Source organism: Leucopleurus acutus (genome assembly GCF_964270905.1).
Source record: "Leucopleurus acutus genome assembly, chromosome: X".
NCBI lineage: Eukaryota > Metazoa > Chordata > Mammalia > Artiodactyla > Delphinidae > Leucopleurus > Leucopleurus acutus.
In genome coordinates, this window is record NC_139148.1 from 55,145,334 (window position 1) to 55,165,616 (window position 20,283).

Below are 20,283 nucleotides of genomic sequence, written 5' to 3' on the forward strand. Positions count from 1 at the left end.
TGGGGTTTATTCCTGTCTTCTTGTTGTTTGGCACAGGGTGTACAGCACTGTAGCTTGCTGGTCGTTGAGTGGGGATGGGTCTTGGTGTTTAGATGGAGATATTATGTGGAGCTGGGAGGTCTTTTATGGACCAGTCTCTTGTACTTGGCTCTCCCACCTCAGAGGCACAGTCCTGATGCCTGGCTGGAGCACCAAAAGCCTGTCATCCACACAGCTCAGAATAAAAGGGAGGGAAAAAAGAAAGAAAGAAAGAAAGAAGAAGGGAAAATAAAATAAAGTTATAAAAATAAATTTAATTAGTAAAAAAAATTTAAGTAATAAAAAATAATATGGAAAGAAAGAAGAGAGGAACCAAACCAAAAAACAAATCCACCAATAATAACAAGTGCTAAAAACTATACTGAAAAAAACAGACAGACAGAACCCTAAGACAAATGGTAAAAACAAAGCCATACAGACAAAATCACACACAGAAACATATACATACACACTCACAGAAAGAGAAAAAGGGAAAAATAGTATATTGTTGCTCCCAAATCCACCTCCTTAATTTGGGATGATTCATTGTCTATTCAGGTATTCCAAAGATGCAGGGTACATCAAGTTGTATGTGGAGATTTAATCCGCTGCTCCTGAGGCTCCTGGGAGAAATTTTCCTTTCTCTTCTTTATTCGCACAGGTCCCAGTTTTCATCTTTGTACCTGGCCCCGCCTCACCATGTAGGTCGCCTGACAGCATCTGTTCTTAACTCAGGCAGGACGGGGTAAAAGGAGAAGCTACTTCGGTGGCTCTGGCTCACTGAGGCTGGGGTGAGGGAGTGTTATGGAATCAGGGGCGAGCCTGCGGTGGTAGAGGCTGGTGTGACGTTGCACCAATGTGAGGCATGCCCTGTGTTCTCCCGGGGAAACTTTCCCTGAATCATGTGACCCTGGCAGTGGCCGGCTGCACAGGCTCCCGGGAGGGAGGAGTGGATAGTGACCTGTGCTTGCTCACAGACTTCTTGGTGACTGCAGCAGCAGCCTTGGCATCTCGTGCCCATCTCTGTGGTCCATGCTGATAGCTGTGGCTCGTGCCTATCTCTGGAGCTTGTTTAAGCGGCGATCTTAATCCCTTCTCCTCCCGCATCGTGAAACAAAGAGGCAAGAAAAAGTCTCTTGATTGTGTTCGCTGCCGCCACCATGCCACTGTCGCTCTCTGATGCCAGCGCCGCCTCTAGCTCGCTGAGCTTCTGCCGAAGGAGAAGGGAGGTAAGTAAGGAGGTCTTTATACCATGGCTCGTACAAAGGAGACTGCCCGCAAATTGACCGGTAGTAAAGCACCGAGGAAGCAACTGGCTACAAAAGCCGCTCGCAAGAGTGCGCCCTCTACTGGAGGGGTGAAGAAACCTCATCGTTACAGGCCTGGTACCGTGACACTCCGTGAAATTAGACGTTATCAGAAGTCCACTGAACTTCTGATTCGCAAACTTCCCTTCCAGAGTCCGGTGTGGGAAATTGCTCAGGACTTCAAAACAGATCTGTGCTTCCAGAGTGCAGCTATTGGTGCTTTGCAGGAGACAAGTGAGGTCTATCTGGTTGGCCTTTTTGAAGACACCAACCTGTGTGCTATCCATGCCAAACGTGTAACGATTATGCCAAAAGACATCCAGCTAGCATGCTGCATACATGGAGAACGTGCTTAAGAATCCACTATGATGGGAAACATTTCATTATTTAAAAAAAAAAATTATCTTCCTGTTATTGGTAGTTCTGAACGTTAGATTCCCCCCCCCCCCCGTGGGGTCAAAAGGTACCTAAGTATATGATTACAGGTGGAAAAATGGGGGACAAAAATCAGGTATTGGCAGTTTTACCATTTTCATTTGTGTGTGAATTTTTAATATAAATGCGGGGACATAAAGCATTAATGCAAGTCAAAATGTTTCAGTGAACAAGTTTCAGCAGTTCAACTTTATAACAATTATAAATAAACATGTTAAATTTTTCTGGACAATGCCATCATTTGGATTTTTTAAAACAAGTAAAATTCTTATTGACTGCAACTAAATGGTGTTTGTAGCATTTTTATCATACAGTAGATTCCATCCATTCACTATACTTTTCTAACTGAGTTGTCCTATATGCAAGTACATGTTTTTTGATGTTGTCTGTCTTCTGTGCTGTTCCTGTAAGTTTGCTATTAAAATACATTAAACTATAAAAAATAAGAAAAAAGAAAAATCTCTTGCCTCTTCGACAGCTCCAGACATTTTCCCAGACTCCCTCCCAGCTACCTGTGGTGCACTAACCCCCTTCAGGCTGTGTTCAAACAACCAAACCCAGTCCTCTCCCTGAAATACAACCGAATCCGGAGCCTCAGCTCCCATCACCTGCCCGCCCTGGCGGGTGAGCAAACAAGCCTCTAGGGCTGGTGAGTGCTGGTCGGCACCGATCCTCTTTGCGGGAATGTCTCTGCTTTGCCCTCCGTACCCCTGTTGCTGCACTCTCCTCTGTGGCTCTGAAGCTTGCCCCCTCCACCACCCGCAGTCTCCGTGAGTGGAAAGTCTTCCTTTCCTCCTTCACAGCTCCCTCCCACTGGTGCAGGTCCCGTCCCTATTCTTTTGCCTCTGTTTTCTCTTTTTTCTTTTGCCATACCCAGGTTCGTGGGGAGTTTCTCACCTTTTCAGATGTCTGTCTTCTGCCAGCGTTCAGTAGGTGTTCTGTAGGAGTTATTCCACATGTAATTGTATTTCTGATGTATTTGTGGGGAGGAAGGTGATCTCCACGTTTTACTCTTTCGCCATCTTGAAGCTCCTCCTGAGGGTTGTTTTTAATATAGATATCTGCCACCTCTTTCCTCAATGTATACTGGCTGCTATCCTCTTTATAGGAGGTGTGACTGATGTTGTGATGACCAAAGCCTGCACAGAATATTGAGCAGGGCTTCCCCTTTGCTCTGTGATGTTCACTGCCCTGTCAGAAGTGAGGTCTGCTCCCTAATTCTTGGGTTAGAGGCCTCCAGATCTGTTTCTTAGCTTTGTTTTTGTTCTGCAGTGTGATATAGGTGGGATTGGACCACTCCCACTTGGACGGAAGCCACTGAGTCTTCCTCCTCTGGAGGAGTTCACCTGTGTCTGTGCTCTGTGGTGTCACCTTTTACCTGTTGTGCAAGCTCTCAGCTTACACTGTTGTAGGCACTGCTCTCTGTCCCACCTTACCTGTGGATATGCCAGTGGCTGGCCCTATTGTCTCTCAGATGTTGTTTACCCCAAGCCCCAATGTAGATCCACTGAAGTCAGGTCCAAGGATTGCAGTAATTATGGATCCGGACCTGCTTTGGGTGCTATGGGGGCAGCTTACTCTCTGGCCTGTCCCAACCCCCACGTTTATGTTCCCACAAAGTCTATAGCTGCTGAAGTTAGACCTGTCTTGGCTGTAGGAGCATTTGGTGTCCATTCAGATGTTCTGCATGTGCTGAATTAACCATTCTAATCACAGTGTCTTAATCCATGGTTTGCACTGCTTCAAGGAGAGATTTCAGCTCTGCTTCCTTAGTCACACATCTCCTGGAGTTCAGGTTTGGTTTCAGCCCCACCTCTCTGTATGGGTCACCCACAGCCATCTGCTCCCTGCCCAAGCAAGAGGGATCAGATACAGCGACCCCAGGTTCACAGGCCAGTTTCAGAAGGAGGAATTGGGGGTGGTGGCTGACTGGAGTGTGCATACTCTTTCAGGTGGGAGGGGGAGACGTTGGCAACGATTGGGGTGTGTGCATTTTCTCTGGCAGGAGTCCCTCCTAGTGCCTGTGGAGGCGGGGGCTGGCATGTGGGGAGAGAATTTTGATGGTGACCCTGCCCTTCATGCATCACTCTGCAACGGTGCTTCATTTCTATGGTAGCCCGGGCTTCCTCCAGGAGCATTCCTGGTTATGGATTTCCTCACTCCTGTTCCCTCAGGCTGTCTCTGTGCAGCCAACAGCAATTCTCTCCCTGGGTCTGCTCTCCAAACACCACATTCCAGCACCCAGACCCTGTCAGCACTGGCAGACACCCGTCTCAGGCTGGGGTGGACAGGGCTGTGACATTGACTATCTGTGTAAGTCTCACTCTTTCCTCCCTGCCATAGACCAATTGCTGCTCTTTCCTCTGACAGCCCCCAAATCTCCCCTTTTATCTCAGCTGATCTCGCCAGTGAGGAGTCTTCTCTGATTGTGAGAACATTTCCTCTCCTTCAGCTCCCCACCAGGGGCCCAGGTCCCATCCCATTTCCTGTTTTCTTTATTTTTATTTTCTCTCTTTTGTCCTACCCAGTTATTCGGGGACCTTTTCTTATCCTTATAGGTGTCTCAGGTCCTCTGTTAGTGTTCAGCAAGTGCTCAGTGAGAATTCTTCTATTTGTAGATGTGTTCTTGATGTACTTGTGGGGAGAGGTAAACTCTGGTCCTCTTATTCTGCCATCTTGGGAAACGTTTAACTTCTCACTTAGTTCATCCAATCTTTCCTTCTGTTCTTTGAATGTCTTTACTATCATTACCTTGAACTCTTTTTCAAGTAGATTGCTTATTTTCACTTTATTTAATTCTTATTCTGGTGTTTTATCTTGTTCCTTTGCTTGGGACATATTCTTCGGTTGCCTTATTTTTTCTAATTTGCTGTTTTTATTTCTATGTATTTGGTAAGTTGGTTACATTTCTTGACTTTTGAATGTGGCCTTTTGTAGGTGATGTCCTATGTGTCACAGCAGCACACTCCTCTCTGGTCACCACAGCTATATGCTCTAGGGATGTCCTCTATTGTGGGCTGCATGGGTCCTTCTCTTTTGGTGGGCTGACTACTGTGGGTGTTCTGGTAGGTGTGGCTGGTCTCCAGTCTTGTTGGTTGCCAGGTCTTTCCTTGTGTGGAGGCTTCTGCCATGTGTAGGTAGGCCCAGGTTAAAGCATGGCTGACTGCAGAGCCCTGGGTTGTCCTGTGGCTTTCCCACTGGTTGGCAGAGCCAGTTTCCTGGGAGTGTGGTTTCAGGGCTGTGGGTCGTGGATCTACTGGCAGTCTTCTGGTGAGAAGAATTTATACTGTCACTACTTGCAGATTACATGATTTGTATATAGAAAACCCTAAAATCTTCACCAAAAAACCTGTTAGAATAAATTCAGCAATGTTGCAGCATACAAGATTAATATACAAAAATCTGTTCCTTTTCTATACACTAATAATGAAATAACAGAACTAGAAAGCAAAAAAAATTCTGTTTAAAATCACATCAAAAATTATAAAGTACCTAGAATAAACATAACCAAGGAAGTGAAAGACCTATACACTGAAAACTATAAAACATTGATGAAGGAAATTGAAGATAATACAAAGAAAAGGAAAGTTATGCCCTGCTCTTGGATTGGAAGAATTAATATTGTTGAAATGGCCATACTACCCAAATAAATAGAGAGTTAATGCAATCCCTATAAAAATACCTGTGACATTTTTCACAGAACTAGAACAAATAATCCTAAAATTTATATGGAACAACAAAAGACCTCAAATTGCCAAAGTAATCTTGAAAAAGAAGAACAAAGCTGGAAGTATCACTCTTATAGACTTCAGATTATAATACAAACTCTAGTAATTAAAACAGCACTGTAGAGAGAGAGATTCAAGATAGCAGAAAAGTAGGTGGAAGTGGAGTTCATCTCTCTCCACGGATGCATCAGGAATATATCTATAGATGCAACAATTCTCACAGAACACTGGCTGAACACTAGCAGAAGACATTGGACACCAGAAAGGACTATAAAGATTCCTGTATAACTGGGTAGCATGGAAAATATGAAGGGAGAAGGAGGAGGAGGGGAAGTTGGATGGGACCTGCACACTGGGGTGGGGGACCTGAAGCAGAGGAGAGATTTCCGAATTCAGGGAAACCCTCTCTCCAACGGGGAAACCCCCTCTCTGATGGGAAAATCGATTGGGACAGAAGGGTAGCATTTGAGGCTGTCAGAAGAGGGTGAAGTGGCCTATCTATAGCAGATGGGACAGATTGAGAAATACACAGATGGTCCGTACTGTGGCCCTACGTGCCCCAGACTGGGACATATGTTCACAGTTGTGCAAAGAGGTTGGGAGCTGGTGCATGGGGATTGGAGAAACAGGCCCAGAGCGAGAAGTGCTTTTGGCTGTGGGGAGACGGATTGAGGGGACAGGATGGAGGAAATCTGCAGCAGGAAATGCCTATGGAGGAAGACTGGACTGCCATGGAAGCAGGGCACTACTGCTGAGTAACATGCAGGGTGAGGAGCCACTATTGTAACCTCTTTCATCCACACACTGGTGCCTGCCGATGACAATAAAAGAAGCCTTCTGTGGGCTGCATCTTGCATGCCAGCTGCCAAGAAATAATAAAAGCCCCCACAGAGCAGGCCCTCATGTGCCAGCTAAAGGGCAATTTAAAAAAATGTCCTCTCAGGGCTGACCCTTGCATGGCTGCTGCTGGGTGCCAGAAAAACCCTGGCCATGGCTGGCCCTCATGTGCCTTATGCTGGGCACCAGAAAAGGCCCTCACTAGGGCCATATATCTTGTGCCCATGGCTGCCTGCTTCCCTGTGCATGTAGCAGCACTGGTGCTCCCATGATCCAAGCAGTCATACCACCTCTGTGCCCAGTACTCACAGGAGCAGGCCCAAGATCTCCAAGGAAGCCTCAGGACAAGACTCCTGTGGGTGGACCACACCAGACGTGAGGATAAAACCAAAGCTGAACCCCAGGGACAGGGTGACTAAGGAAGATAAAAATCTTTACATCAGCTGCACAAGCTGCAGATTAAATCCCCATGTTCAGCTAGGTAGACCATGCATCTATGGAATATCTGAATAGACAATGAGTGTTCCCACAAATGAAAATGGTCTAGCTCTGGCAGCTGTGGATTTTGGGGGCAGCACACACAGGAATTGGGCCAGATCAGAGTCTGAGTGGTCTCCACAGGGCCCACAGCAGGCCTAGAGACCAGTACAGAGGCAAAGGAGGTCCCCTTGGGGAGGCAGAGGTAGACTGTGGCTCATGGTGTGTGCAAGAAAACTTACAGCAGAGACCCCAGGGAAACATAATTATTATTATTAATTTTATTATGCTTTGATTCATTCTGTTGTTGGTTCTAGATTTTTTTGGGTGTTTTTGGTTTCTTTTTCTTTCCATTTTTGTTTGTTTGTTGTTGTTGTTTTAGTTTTTTATAAATTTTTTTAGTCTTTTGGGATCTCCATGTTTTATAACATACTTTTATTTTTTATACATTTCTATTTTTACTTTGCTTTTCTGCTGTTCTGTGTTCTTTTCCCTTATTTCTTTCTTCCTCTTTTTCTTTAACATATTTGTCTTTTTAAAAATATTTCCATTTCTACTTTGTTTTTCTGTTGTCCTGTGATTTTTCCCTTTGTATTTTATTTTATTCTTATAATTTTAAAATCATTTTTATCAGTTTGTTTTGCTTCCTCACATTATTCTTCAGTTGGCACACTGTTTGATTTTTTTTTTAGGTTATGTGTTTTGTTAGTTTTAATCCTAACTGTTTGATTCCATTTTTGAGTTATTCTATTTGTCTGTTTTTCTCTTGCTTTTTGTTGTATTTGGCTCTGTTTTTGTTTCTTTTAGGTGTGTGTGTGTGTTTCCTTATTTCTGTTTTTGTTTGTTTGATTTTGTTTTTACCATTTGCTGGGGTTTTGTTTGTCTTTTTTTTTGCTTTAATATATTTTCTATTCTATTTTTTTTATATTTCTGTTTCTACATTGATTTCTGTTGTTCTGTATTCTTTCCCCATTCTCTTTTTCCTTTTTATATAATTTTTCTCTGTTTGTTTTGTTTCTTTGCTTCATTCTTCAGTTGACACTTTGCTTTGGTGTTGTTTTATGTTTTGGGATTTTGTCAGCTTTTTTCTTAATTGTTTGATTTCCTTCTTGGGTTCTTTTGTTTGTCTGGTGGTTCTCTTGCTATCTGATTTACTTGGTTCTGTTTTTGTCTCTTTTGTGTGTGCAAGTTTCCTTGTTTCTCTTTCTGTTTGTTTGATTTTACTTTTACCATTTTTCTGGGGTTTTGTTAGTCTTTTCTTTTAAACCATTTAATGTCAGATGAGTGATTTGGGGATCTCTGTCCCTTGACCAGAAGTCATGCCTGAGACTCTGGAGTGAAAGCACTGAATCCAGGATGCTGTACCACTAGAGAATTCCTGGTTCCAGGGAAGATTAATCATTGAGAACTCTCAATGATGCCTCTATCTGAATCCAAGACCCAGCTCCACCCTAGTGCTTCCAGCACTAGATGTCTCACACCAAAAAACAAACAAGACAGGAACACAAATTCACCCATCAGCACACAGATGACATAAAGTCATACTAAGCTCACAGACAGCCCAAAACACATCACCTGACATAGCCCTGCTCATTAGAGGAAAAGACTCAGATCCAGGCACCAGAACGTAGGCACCAGTCCCTCCCATAAGGAAGCCTACACAAGACAGTGGACAAACCCCACTACTGGGGTCATCGAACAGAAGCAAGAGGAAATACGACCCTGCAGCCTAGGGAAAGGAGACCTCAAATACTGTAAATTAGACAAAATTAGAAGACACAGAAATATCTTACAGGCGAAGGGGCAAGATAAATACCCACAAGAACAAATAAATGAAGAGTGAATAAGCAAAATACCTGAAAAAGAATTCAGAGTAATGAAAAGAAACATGATCCAAAATCTTGGAAACAGAATGGAGAAAATACAAGAAAAGTTTAACAAGGATCTAGAAGAACTAAAGAACAAACAAACAGTAATGAACAACAAATAACTGAAATTAAAATTATTCCAGAAGGAATCAAAGGAAGAATAACAGAGTCAGAAGAATGGATATGTGAGCTGGAAGAAAGAAAGATGGAAATAATTGCTGCAGAGCAGAATAAAGAAAAATAAAGGAAAAGAATGGAAGACAGGGCTTCCCTGATGGCGCAGTGGTTGAGAGTCCACCTGCCAATGCAGGGGACACGGGTTTGTGCCCCGGTCCAGGAAGATCCCACATGCTGTGGAGCAGCTGGGCCTGTGAGCCATGGCAGCTGAGCCTGCGCGTCTAGAGCCTGTGCTCCGCAACGGGAGAGGCCACACAGTGAGAGGCCCGCGTACAGCAAAAAAAAAAAAAAAAAAAAAGAATGGAGGACAGTCTCAGAGACCTCTGGGACAACACTAAGCACAACAACATTCGTATTATTGGGGTCCCAGAAGAAGAAGAAAAATAAAAGGGGTCTGACAAAATATTTGAAGAGATTATAGTAGAAAACTTCCTGAACATGGGAAAGGAAATACTCAATCAAGTCCAGGAAGCACAAAGAGTCCCACACAAGATAAACCAAAGGAGAAACATGCCGACACACATATTAACCAAACTGACAAAAAATACACACAAAGAAAAATTATTAAAAACAGCAAAGGAAAAGCGACAAATAACATGCAAGGGAATCCCCACAAAGGTAACAGCTGATTTTTCAGAACCAACTCTGCAGGCCTGAAGGGAGTGGCAGGATATATTTAAAGTGATGAAAGGGAAAAACTCACAACAAAGATTACTCTACCCAGCAAGGATCTCATTCAGGTACGACAGAGAAATCAAAAGCTTTACTCAACACTATTTAATCTGAAAAACATTTCAGTACAAGCCAGCCTTTAAACTCCATGGGTTATGGGTTTTTTTCTGGATAAAAGGAAAAAATTCCATCCAGGAAAAAGCCTGTCTTTTCCTTCTCGCCCTTCATGATTGATCTTCTGAGAGCTTGAATGCTGCTGGGAACTTACCCCTTTCTATTGTCACTTCGTGGTAGAAAGAAAATTAATGAAACTGTGCGAACTGATTGGAGGGTGTCTGATTTTTAGTTTTCCACAGGCTTGAGGCAACATGGATAAGTGCGTGTCACCCTCAGGAATGTACCCACGGTGGCCTTCCCTGCTTGTGGGCAGTGTATCCTGATGACAGGTATGCATACTTAAGGGTCTGCATCATAAAGCCTTAAAGAGAAACACACACAGGAGAAAACTGTCAAACCTTGAACGTTGTTATTTATATTTTTAAAAATGAAAAAGATCATTGTTTGTGTGCTAACCACTTCCTTGATTCTGTTTTTTGGTGGACGTAGATGGTTACATTTGAGCTTTGTATTTTGTGAGAACCTTAATGAAATGAAGAATTCCAAAGACAGTCAAAAAAAAAAAAGCTTTACAAAGAAGAAAAAGTAAGAGAATTCAGCACCACCAAACCGGCTTTACAACAAATGCTAAAGGAATTTCTCTAGGCAGGAAATACAAGAGAAGGCAAAGACTTATAAAAACAAACTCAAAACAACTAAGAAAATGGTAATAAGAATATAAATATCAATAATTACCTTAAAGGAAAATGGATTAATTGCCCCAACCAAAAGCTACAGGCTGGCTGATTGGATACAAAAACAAGACCCGTATATACGCTGTCCACAAGAGAACCATTTCAGACTTAGGGGCACATACATATGAAGGTGAGGGGATGGAAAATGATATTCCACACAAATGGAACTCAAAGGAAAGCTAGAATAACAATACTCATAACAGATATAAAAATAATTTAAAATGAAGACTGTAACAAGAGACAAGGAAGGACACTACAAAATGATCAGGGGATCAATCCAAGAAGAAGATATAACAGTTGTAAATATCTATGCACCCAACATAGGAGCACCTCAATACATAAGGCAAATACTAACAGCCATAAAAGGGGAAATCAACAGTAACACAGTAATAGTAGGGAAATTTAACACCCTACTTATACCAATGGACAGATTATCCAAACAGAAAATAAATAAGAAAATACAAGCTTTAAATGACACATTAGACCAGATGGACTTAATTGGTATTTATAAGACATTCCATCCAAAAACAACAGAATACACTTTCATCTCAAGTGTTCATGGAATATTCTCCAGGATAGATCATATTTTGTGTCACACATCAAGCCTCAGTAAATTTAAGAAAATTGAAATCATATCAAGCATCTTTTACAACCACAACACTAAGAGACTAGATATCAATTACAGGGAAAAAAAAGCTGTAAAACTTACAAACATATGGAGGCTAAACAATACACTACTAAACAAGCAAGAGATCATGAAGAAATCAAACAGGAAATCAAAAAACTACCTAGAAAACAATGACAATGAAAACACGAGGACCCAAAACCTATGGGAAGCAGCAAAAGCATTCTAAGAAGAAAGTTTATAGCAATACAATACTACCTCAAGAAACAAGAAACATCTCAAATAAACAACCTAACCTTGTACTGAAAGCAAACAGGAAGAAAAAATACCCCTCAATGTTAGAAGAAGGAAAGAAATCATAAAGATCAGATAAGAAATAATGAAAAAGAAATGAAGGAAACAATACCATAGATCAATAAAACTAAAAGGTTGCTCTTTGAGAAGATAAACAAGATTGATTGAGCATTAGCCAGACTCATCAGGAAAAAAAGGGCAAAGACACAAAGCAACAGAATTAGAAATGAAAAAGAAGAGGTAAAAACTGACACTGCAGAAATACAACAGATCATGAGAGATTACTACAAGCAACTATATGCCAATAAAATGGACAACCTGGAAGAAATGGACAAATTCTTAGAAATACACAACCTTCCGAGACTGAACCAGGAAGAAATAGAAAATAAGAGCAGAACAATCACAAGCACTGAAATTGAAACTATGATTAAAAATCTTCCAAAAAAAAAAGCCCAGGGCCAGATGGCTTCGCAGGTGAATTCTATCAAACATTTAGAGAATTGATAACACCTATCCCCCTCAAACTCTTCCAAAATATAGCAGAGGGAGGAACACTCCCAAACTCATTCTATGAGCCCACTATCACCCTGATAGCAAAATAGGACAAAAATGTCACAAGAAAATAAAATTAGAGGCCAATATCAGTGATGAATATAGATACAAAATCGTCAACTAAATATTAGCAAACAGAATCCAACAGCACATTAAAAGGATCATACACCATGATCAACTGAGGTTAATCCAAGTAATGCAAGTATTCTTCAATATATGAAAATCAACCAATGTGATACACCATATTAACAAACTGAAGTATAAAAACTTATGATAATCTCAATAGATACAGAAAAGCTTTCAACAAAATTCAACACCCATCTATGATAAAATAACTCTTCAGAAAGTGGGCATAGAGGGAACCTACATCAACATAATAAAAGCCATATATGACAAACCCACAGCCAACATCATTCTCAATGGTGAAAATATGAAAGCATTTCCTCTAAGATCAGGAACAAGAAAAGAGTGCCCACTCTCACCACTATTATTCAACATAGTTTTGGAAGTTTTAGTCACAGTAATCAGAGAAGAAAAAGAAAAAAGGAATCCAAATTGGAAAAGAAGAAATAAATCTCCCACTGTTTGTAGATTACATGATACTATACGTAGAAAACCCTAAAGATGTCACCAGAAAACTACTAGAGCTAATAAATGAATTTGGTAAAGTAGCATGATACATAATTAATGCACAGAAATCTCCTGCCTTCCTATACACTAACAACAAAAAATCAGAAAGAGAAATCAAGGAAATACTCGCATTTACCACTGCAAGAGAAAGAATCAAATACCTAGGAATAAACTTACCTCAGGAGGCAAAAGTCCTATATGAAGAAAATTTTAAGTCACTCATAAAAGAAATCAAAGACGGTATAAACAGATGGAAAGATATACCATGTTCTTGAAGTGGAAGAATAAACATTGTGAAAATGACTATAGTACTCAAATAAATCTACAGATTCAGTGCAATCCCTATCAAACTACCAATGGCATTTTTCACAGAACTAGGACAAAACATTTCACAATTTGTATGGAAACACAAAAGACCCTGAATAAACAAAACTGTCTTGAGAAAGAGAAATGGAGCTGGAAGAATCAGGCTCCCTGACTTCAGACTATACTACAAACCCACAGTAATCAAGAGAGTAAGGTACTGGCACAAAAAGAGAAATGTATATCTGTGGAACAGGATAGAAAGCCCAGAGATAAACCCAGGCATATATGGTCAGCTTATCTTTGGCAAAGGAGGCAAGAACATACAATGGAGAAAAGAGAGCCTCTTCAATAAGTGGAGCTGGGAAAACTGGGTAGCTACCTGTAAAAGAATGAAATTAGAACACTCCCTAACACCATACACAAAAATAAACTAAAAATAGATTAAAGACCTAAATGTAAAGCCAGACACCATAAAACTCTTAGAGTAAAACATAAGTGGAACACTCTGACATAAATCACAGCAAAATCTTTTTTGAGCCACCTCGTAGAGTAATGGTCCCAAGAATAAGCAAATGCGACCTAATGAAACTTAAAAGTTTTTGCACAGCTAAGGAAACCATAAACAAGACAAAAATATAACCCTCAGAATGGGAGAAAATATTTGCAAATGAAGCAACTGACAAAGGATAAATCTCCAAAATATACAAGCAGCTCACGCAGCTCAATATCAAAAAAACCCCACAAAAAACCCAATCCAAAACTGGGTGGAAGACCTAAATAGACAAAACAAATAGGCAAAGAAGATATACAGATTGCCAACAAACACATGAAAAGATGATTAACATCATTAATCTTTAGAGAAATGCAAATCAAAACCACAGTGAGGTATCACCTCACACCAGTCAGGATGGCCATCATCAAAAAATCTACAAACAATAAATACTGGAGATGGTGTGGAGAAAAGGGAACCCTCTTGCACTGTTGGTTGGAATATAAATTGATACAGCCACTATGGAGAACATTATGGAGGTTCCTTAGAAAACTAAAAATAGGGCTACCATATGACCCAGCCATTCCACTACTGGGCATATACACTGAGAAAACCATAATTCAAAAAATACATGTACCACAATGTTCGTTGTAGCACTATTTACAATTTCCAGGACATGGAAGCAACCTAAAAGTCCATCGAGAGTTGAATGGATGAAGAAGGTGTGGCACATATATACAATGGAATATTACTCAGCCATAAAAAGGAATGAAATTGAGTTATTTGTAGTGAGGGTGATGGACCTAGTGTCTGTTATACAGAGTGAAGTAAGTCAGAAAGAGAAAAACAAATACCTTATGCTAATGCACATATATGGAATCTAAGAAAACGGTACTGATGAACTTAGTGGCAGGGCAGGAATAAAGGCTCAGATGTAGAGAACGGACTTGAGGATACAGTGGGTGAAGGGGAAGCTGGGACAAAGTGAGAGAGTAGCATTGACATATATACACTACCAAATGTACAATGGGTGGTTAGTGGGAACCTGCTGCATAGCACAGGGTGATCAGCTCGATGCTTTGTGACAACGTAGATGGGTGGGATAGGGAGGATGGGAAGGAAGCTCAATAAAGAGTGGATATGGTTATATATGTATAGTTATAGCTTATTCACTTTGTTGTACAACAGAAACTAACAACTTTGTAAACAATTATACTCCAATAAAGAAATTTGAAAAGATAAAACAGCACTGTACTGGCAAAAAAAGAAAAACAAAATAAAACCCCACATATATCACTGGAACTGAATAGAGAACCAAGAAATAAACCCACATGCCTGTGGTCAGTTAATCTATGGCAAAGGAGGCAAGAATACACAATGAAGAAAAGACAGTTGCTTCAATAAATGGTGCTGGGAAAACTGGACAGCGCCTGTAAAAGAATGCAATTAGAAATTCCTCACATCATATACAAAAATAAACTCACAATGGATTAACGACTGAAATGTATGACCTGAAACCAAAAAAAGTTCCTAGAAGAGCTCATAGGCAGGACACTCTTTGACATAAATCATAGAAATATTTTTTGGTTCTGTCTTCTAAGGCAAAAAAGATAAATAAATAAAAGGAAAATAAACAAAGTGGATCTAATTAAATTTAAAAGATTTTGCACAGCAAATGAAACCATCAAGATAATGAAAAGACAACTTACTGAATGGCGGGGGGGAAATATTTGTAAATGCTATGACCGATAAGGGGTCAATGTCCAAATTATATAAACTACTGATACATCTCCATAGCAAAACAACAAACAATCCAATTAAAAATGAGCAGAACACCTGAATAGACATTTTTCCCAAAGAAGATGTAAAGATGGCTAACAGGCACATTAAAGATGCTCAACACCACTAAGCATTAAAGAAATGTAGATCAGAACAACAATGAGATATCCCCTCACATCTGTCAGAATGGCTAGTTTCAAAGTCCACAAATAACAAATATTGGTAAGCATGTGGAGAAAAGGGAACACTTGTACACCATTGGTGAGAACATAAATTGGTGCAGCCACTATGGAGAACAGTATGGAAATTTCTCAAAAAACTAAAAATAGAACTATCATATGATCCAGAAGTTTCACTCCTGTCTATCATATGATCCAGAAATTTCACTCCTGTGTATGGATTCAAAAGAAATGAAAACACTAATTCAAAAACATACATGCACCCCAAAATTGATTTACAATTGGAAACATATTGAAGCAACACAATTTCCATCAGCAAATTCATGGATAAAGAAAATATAGTGTATATACACAATGGAATATTACTCAGCCATAAAAAACAATGAAATTCTGTCATTTGCATCAACATGGATGGATGTAGAGAATATTATGCTCAGTGTCATAAGTCAGATAGAGAAATACTGTATAATATCACTTACATATGGAATTTTAAAAATAATACAAACAAATGTATATAGAAAGCAAGAAACAGATTCACATTTATAGAAAACAAACTAGTTGTTAGCAGATGGGAGATGGAAAGGGGGATGGTCAAGTTAGGGATATGGGATTAAGAGCTATAAACTACTATGTATAAAATAGGTAATTAACAAGGATATATCATATAGCACAGGGAATTATAGCCATTATCTTTTACTTACTTTTAATAGAGTATAATCTGTAAAAATACTGAATTGCTGTGCTGTGCACCCAAAACTAATATAATATTGCAAATCAATTATATTTCAATAAAAAAATTTAAAAAGAAAAAAACCAAAAAATGTAAATAAAAGCAATGTTGTAATTATTTTCATAGTTGGTGACTAAACTGGCTTTAATTATTTGGATCTGCATCGTTTGGGCATGACTTTAAGGTCCATTACCACTATATTTAATAGATCTAAAAAAATGAGTTATTCTCTCAGAATCTCACAGTATAAGCACAGTAAAACCTTTAATTAAAAATGTAATACAGATAAGAGAAAAAGCAACACACCACATTATCAGTGACTCTAAATTGATGCTTTATGTAGTGTCACTAAAGTGAATAAACTTTGGTTCTAGCAAGCAAGGAACTACAGATTTTATGTCACTCAAGTTGAAATTTGAGAAATGGAAATTGGGACTTCCAACTTGTTTTCATCTTCTCTAAAAGTGCTTAAAGAATGAACTACCTGTCAAAAATCCCTCATGTGGTTAACAGATCAGGAGAGAAGTTTAAATATTTATATATTTAAAAAAAAAACTAGCTGTGAAAAGCAGTATGTTATAAATCACAAATGAGCAGCAGAGAAAATAAATTGTATCAGGATCCAGAAGAGGGATCAATCACATTTGGAATAAGCCAGATGCCTATTTTGATTCTGTGATAATGACGAAATTGTCTGTCATCTTTTAAACCAGATCTGATCATTTCTTTTATGGGTGGTATGTACCATTTTCCTCAATGTTTGCTGAGCCAATGGATGCAAAACTAAAAAGGTGACACCATAGTAGAAAAAGCAGCTGAAGATTTTGTTTTCTTCCCTAAAAATTAGAAGAAAAATATGATATCCCCTTTAAACTACTAAGATCATCACTTATACTAACCGGATATAAGAGCCATTATTATCTATGTGGAAGCTGAAAATTCAAAGTAAATATTGGTCAGTTCATATGTCTAAATACTACTCTGAATATTACTCTGAATGAGCCAAACAAGATGTAAAGTAGACTCAGATGTATCTGTGCATGGCTCTTTTTTCAATGGCATTGGATACTGGTTCATCTTAGTTTAGCTTTCTTCTTCGTTCTCCTACCTCACATAATGGAGAAGGTCATTCCATGGTCATCACAGCTAAAACAAAGACCATGGTGTTTTTGTATTATGAAAAATAATGCTTTGTGAATCAAGTTTGGTCTATGTCAGTGCTTCTCAAACTCTTTAGACTTAGTACAATTTTACACTTTTAAAAAATTATAGGATCCCAAAGAGCTTTTGTCTATATGGGTTATATCTATCAGTATTTACCATATAACAGTTTAAAACTAACATATTAAATATTTATAAATTGTTTTACAAATTACAATTATATACCCATTATATATTAAATTAGAATGATGACATCATCAGACATCATGTATCTTTGGGAAAATTCCACTGTGCTTATGAGAGAATGAGAGTAAAAACGGCTATTAATAATGTCTTGGGGGACTTCCCTGGTGGTCCAGTGGTTAAGACTCTGCACTCTTAATCCAGGGCACCCAGGTTTGATCCCTGGTCAGGGAACTAGATCCTGCATGGCACAACTAAGAGACCATATGCTGCTACTAAGAGCATGCATGCCGCAACTAAAGGAACCCACATGATGCAACTAAAGGATTCCGCACGTGGCAACAAAGATCCTGCATGCCACAACTCAGACCCAGCACAGCCAAATAAATAAATAAATATTTAAAATAATAATAATGTTTGGTGTTATTATGAAAATAGTTCTGATCTCACAGATCCCCTGAAAATGTTTTGGAGACTCCTAGGGGGTTCACAACTCATGCTTTGAAAACTAAAACATACTTTGGTCTAAATAATATTCCAAATCTTCTTGATTTTGCCTTTTGTCTTGAAGTTCCAGAACACAGACTTCATCTGTATATAAGGTTCATGCAAAATATCAAAGTAAATAGATGTCTTATAAGTGAAAAACTGTGTTACTCTTTTATGTTCTTTCTTGACTAATCAACAGCTCTGGGTGTGAACAGTCAGGTTCAGAAGATATTTTGCTCATTAAGAAAAATATCAAAATACAATTCATTACTTTATAATATATCCTATCTCTTCTATCCACTTCCTAAAATGTTATATCCTCATCTGCATGGTAAAATTAGCAAAGATAATAAAATATGCCTCAGGTAAGGTGGTCATAAGTCTTTGGATAAATTGATATCAAAAAGTCATCTTTCCAGATAACTAGAAGAAGTACCTAGCAAATGAGTTTTCCAGATGGCCAATCCCAAGTGCCCCCTAAACAAACTTGACCCCTAAAACTTATAACAATTGTAAAATGTGTAGATCAAGGAAAGACTTCTTGTAGTTCAAAATCCTATAAAAAAACTTGTGGTAACAGTTCCCATACCTTATGCTTAATATTTTCCAGAAGGTTGGCTTACCCCTTGCTGAAGAATGAATGTTGAAATTCCATACTTTCTTCTCCTGGTCAGTCATCCCATTCTCCAATGCAATCATCTTTCAGAGACCATCTATTAGAAAATAAAAACTCAAAAAAAAAAAAAAAAAGCAAAGCAAGACCAAAAGCCCCAAAAGTATTAAAATAACCTCTGAAAAGAGAGTTGAAAATCACCAGAATAAATAAGCAATAAAGCAAAATATTTGACTGCTACAAAGTATTAAATTGGTGCATAATAATAGTCAGCCTAATCTTCAAATTTGGGAACTTAGATCTCAATAGCTTATTTTACTTTATTTTTATAGAACTTATAAGTTACTCTAGGGTACAAGTGGGAAAGCATGGACAATTTAAATCTATATGTAATCCTCAAGCCTTTAACCAATAATTTCAGATTTCTTCTATATCCACTATATCTTTTCCGAGGATTATTGAGTGGGAGTAAAATTAACTGATTTGAGTTTCATCTCCTTTTCGTGTCCTGCTAACTCTGGAAAAGACTTTGAGGCAAGCAGTATGGGAAAGAAAGAGAAACAAAGGGACTTTGAGATATGGCCAACTAGATCATCTCCTCCTGAATAATCAAGAATTGGATGTATTATGTCTATGTATGTATTTTTAATGTAAGAAAAATCACAACTGTTACTGTATAACTAATTCAGAGGTGCCAAAATAACAATCAGTAACATACACTATTTGAAAAGAACAGAAATGCTACTTTCCAGATGCAGTCTAGCAGACTGATCAATAGGGAGTCAGAAAAAGATGGCAATAGGAGTATAATGTGGGGTATTGAATTATTTGTGGAAAATATATATGGTTTACCAATCCTATTTCTTTAAGCTCATGTAGGAATCTGGATTCACGAACACAAACACAGATTTTTAGTTCACAGAAATTAAGCAAGTAAAGGATAAAAGTATACCCATAGTTGTCAGCTAGAATATGTATACATAAAAATGCTATTTCTGAAGCATTTCTGTTTCCTCATGTGTTAAGAAGCTTAGTTTTCCTTTTGTGTCTTCCCTCGGGAATGTAGTTGTTTCCAAAGACATCGAGAGAGATTCTGTCTTATTTCTGTTTTTGAACACTGCTTTTAAACGCCCTGATTGGGATGTGAAGCTCATCCCTTACATAATTGTAGTCTAGCAGCAATACTTGGTATATAGTAAGCCTCTTCTTGGGCTTAAAATATCACTCATCACTGTTTTGTTAGGTAGCATAAGGGAACTTCTTATCCTATACTGAAACACAAGTCTGAAGAATGACTGATATTTAGGCTTTTGTGTCATCTTCCTAGCTTTCAGAATTTCTTACATTGCTAGGAAAAAACTACAGCTGTATTTTAATGAAAAGCAACCTCATTTTTATAATACTTTCTTTGGAATATTAGACTTTGAACATTCACATGTCAATTTATCTGAGTAGTGGCAACTGTCTTCTGGGACTTAATCAGCTTCTATTTCTTGGTTAACCTGGAACAATAAAGTCTTCTTCCTATAAAAAAGCTAGAAAATAGACCATATTATACCATCTTCAAATCCCTTTACTGACTTAAATTGGATATGGGAAGAAAACAGAATCTTTTCCCTTATCATTTTTTAGGTGCTGATCACTATATTTTCCCCACTTTTTAGTGGTTTCCCTATTTTTACCCTTAACCATGGGCCCCACTATCTTCTCGGCACTCATCAAAGCTTTTAAAATCTTGAATTTTCCACACCTTCCAAAAAGAAAACATTTTGCCATGGAAAAAAAGATATATTATAGTCTCCTTTCTTTTGCATCCTATCCTTCTAAAGGGTAGTCAGGACCCTCTTGAGTAGACCTTACACTTTTCCTTTTATGATTATAT

The 20,283-nt window shown here is 38.8% G+C and overlaps 1 protein-coding gene across 1 annotated transcript; it reads left to right on the top strand.

The window, feature by feature from the left end:
* Positions 1–1,270: 1,270 nt before the first annotated feature.
* Positions 1,271–1,725, top strand: LOC309978462 (histone H3.3A-like; the record flags this gene model as incomplete). The annotated part of the gene is made up of 1 exon (XM_082864948.1): positions 1,271–1,725. The coding sequence occupies one exon, from the start codon at positions 1,271–1,273 to the stop codon at positions 1,679–1,681; it is 411 nt and encodes a 136-aa protein (XP_082721074.1). The 3' UTR covers positions 1,682–1,725.
* Positions 1,726–20,283: the final 18,558 nt, after the last annotated feature.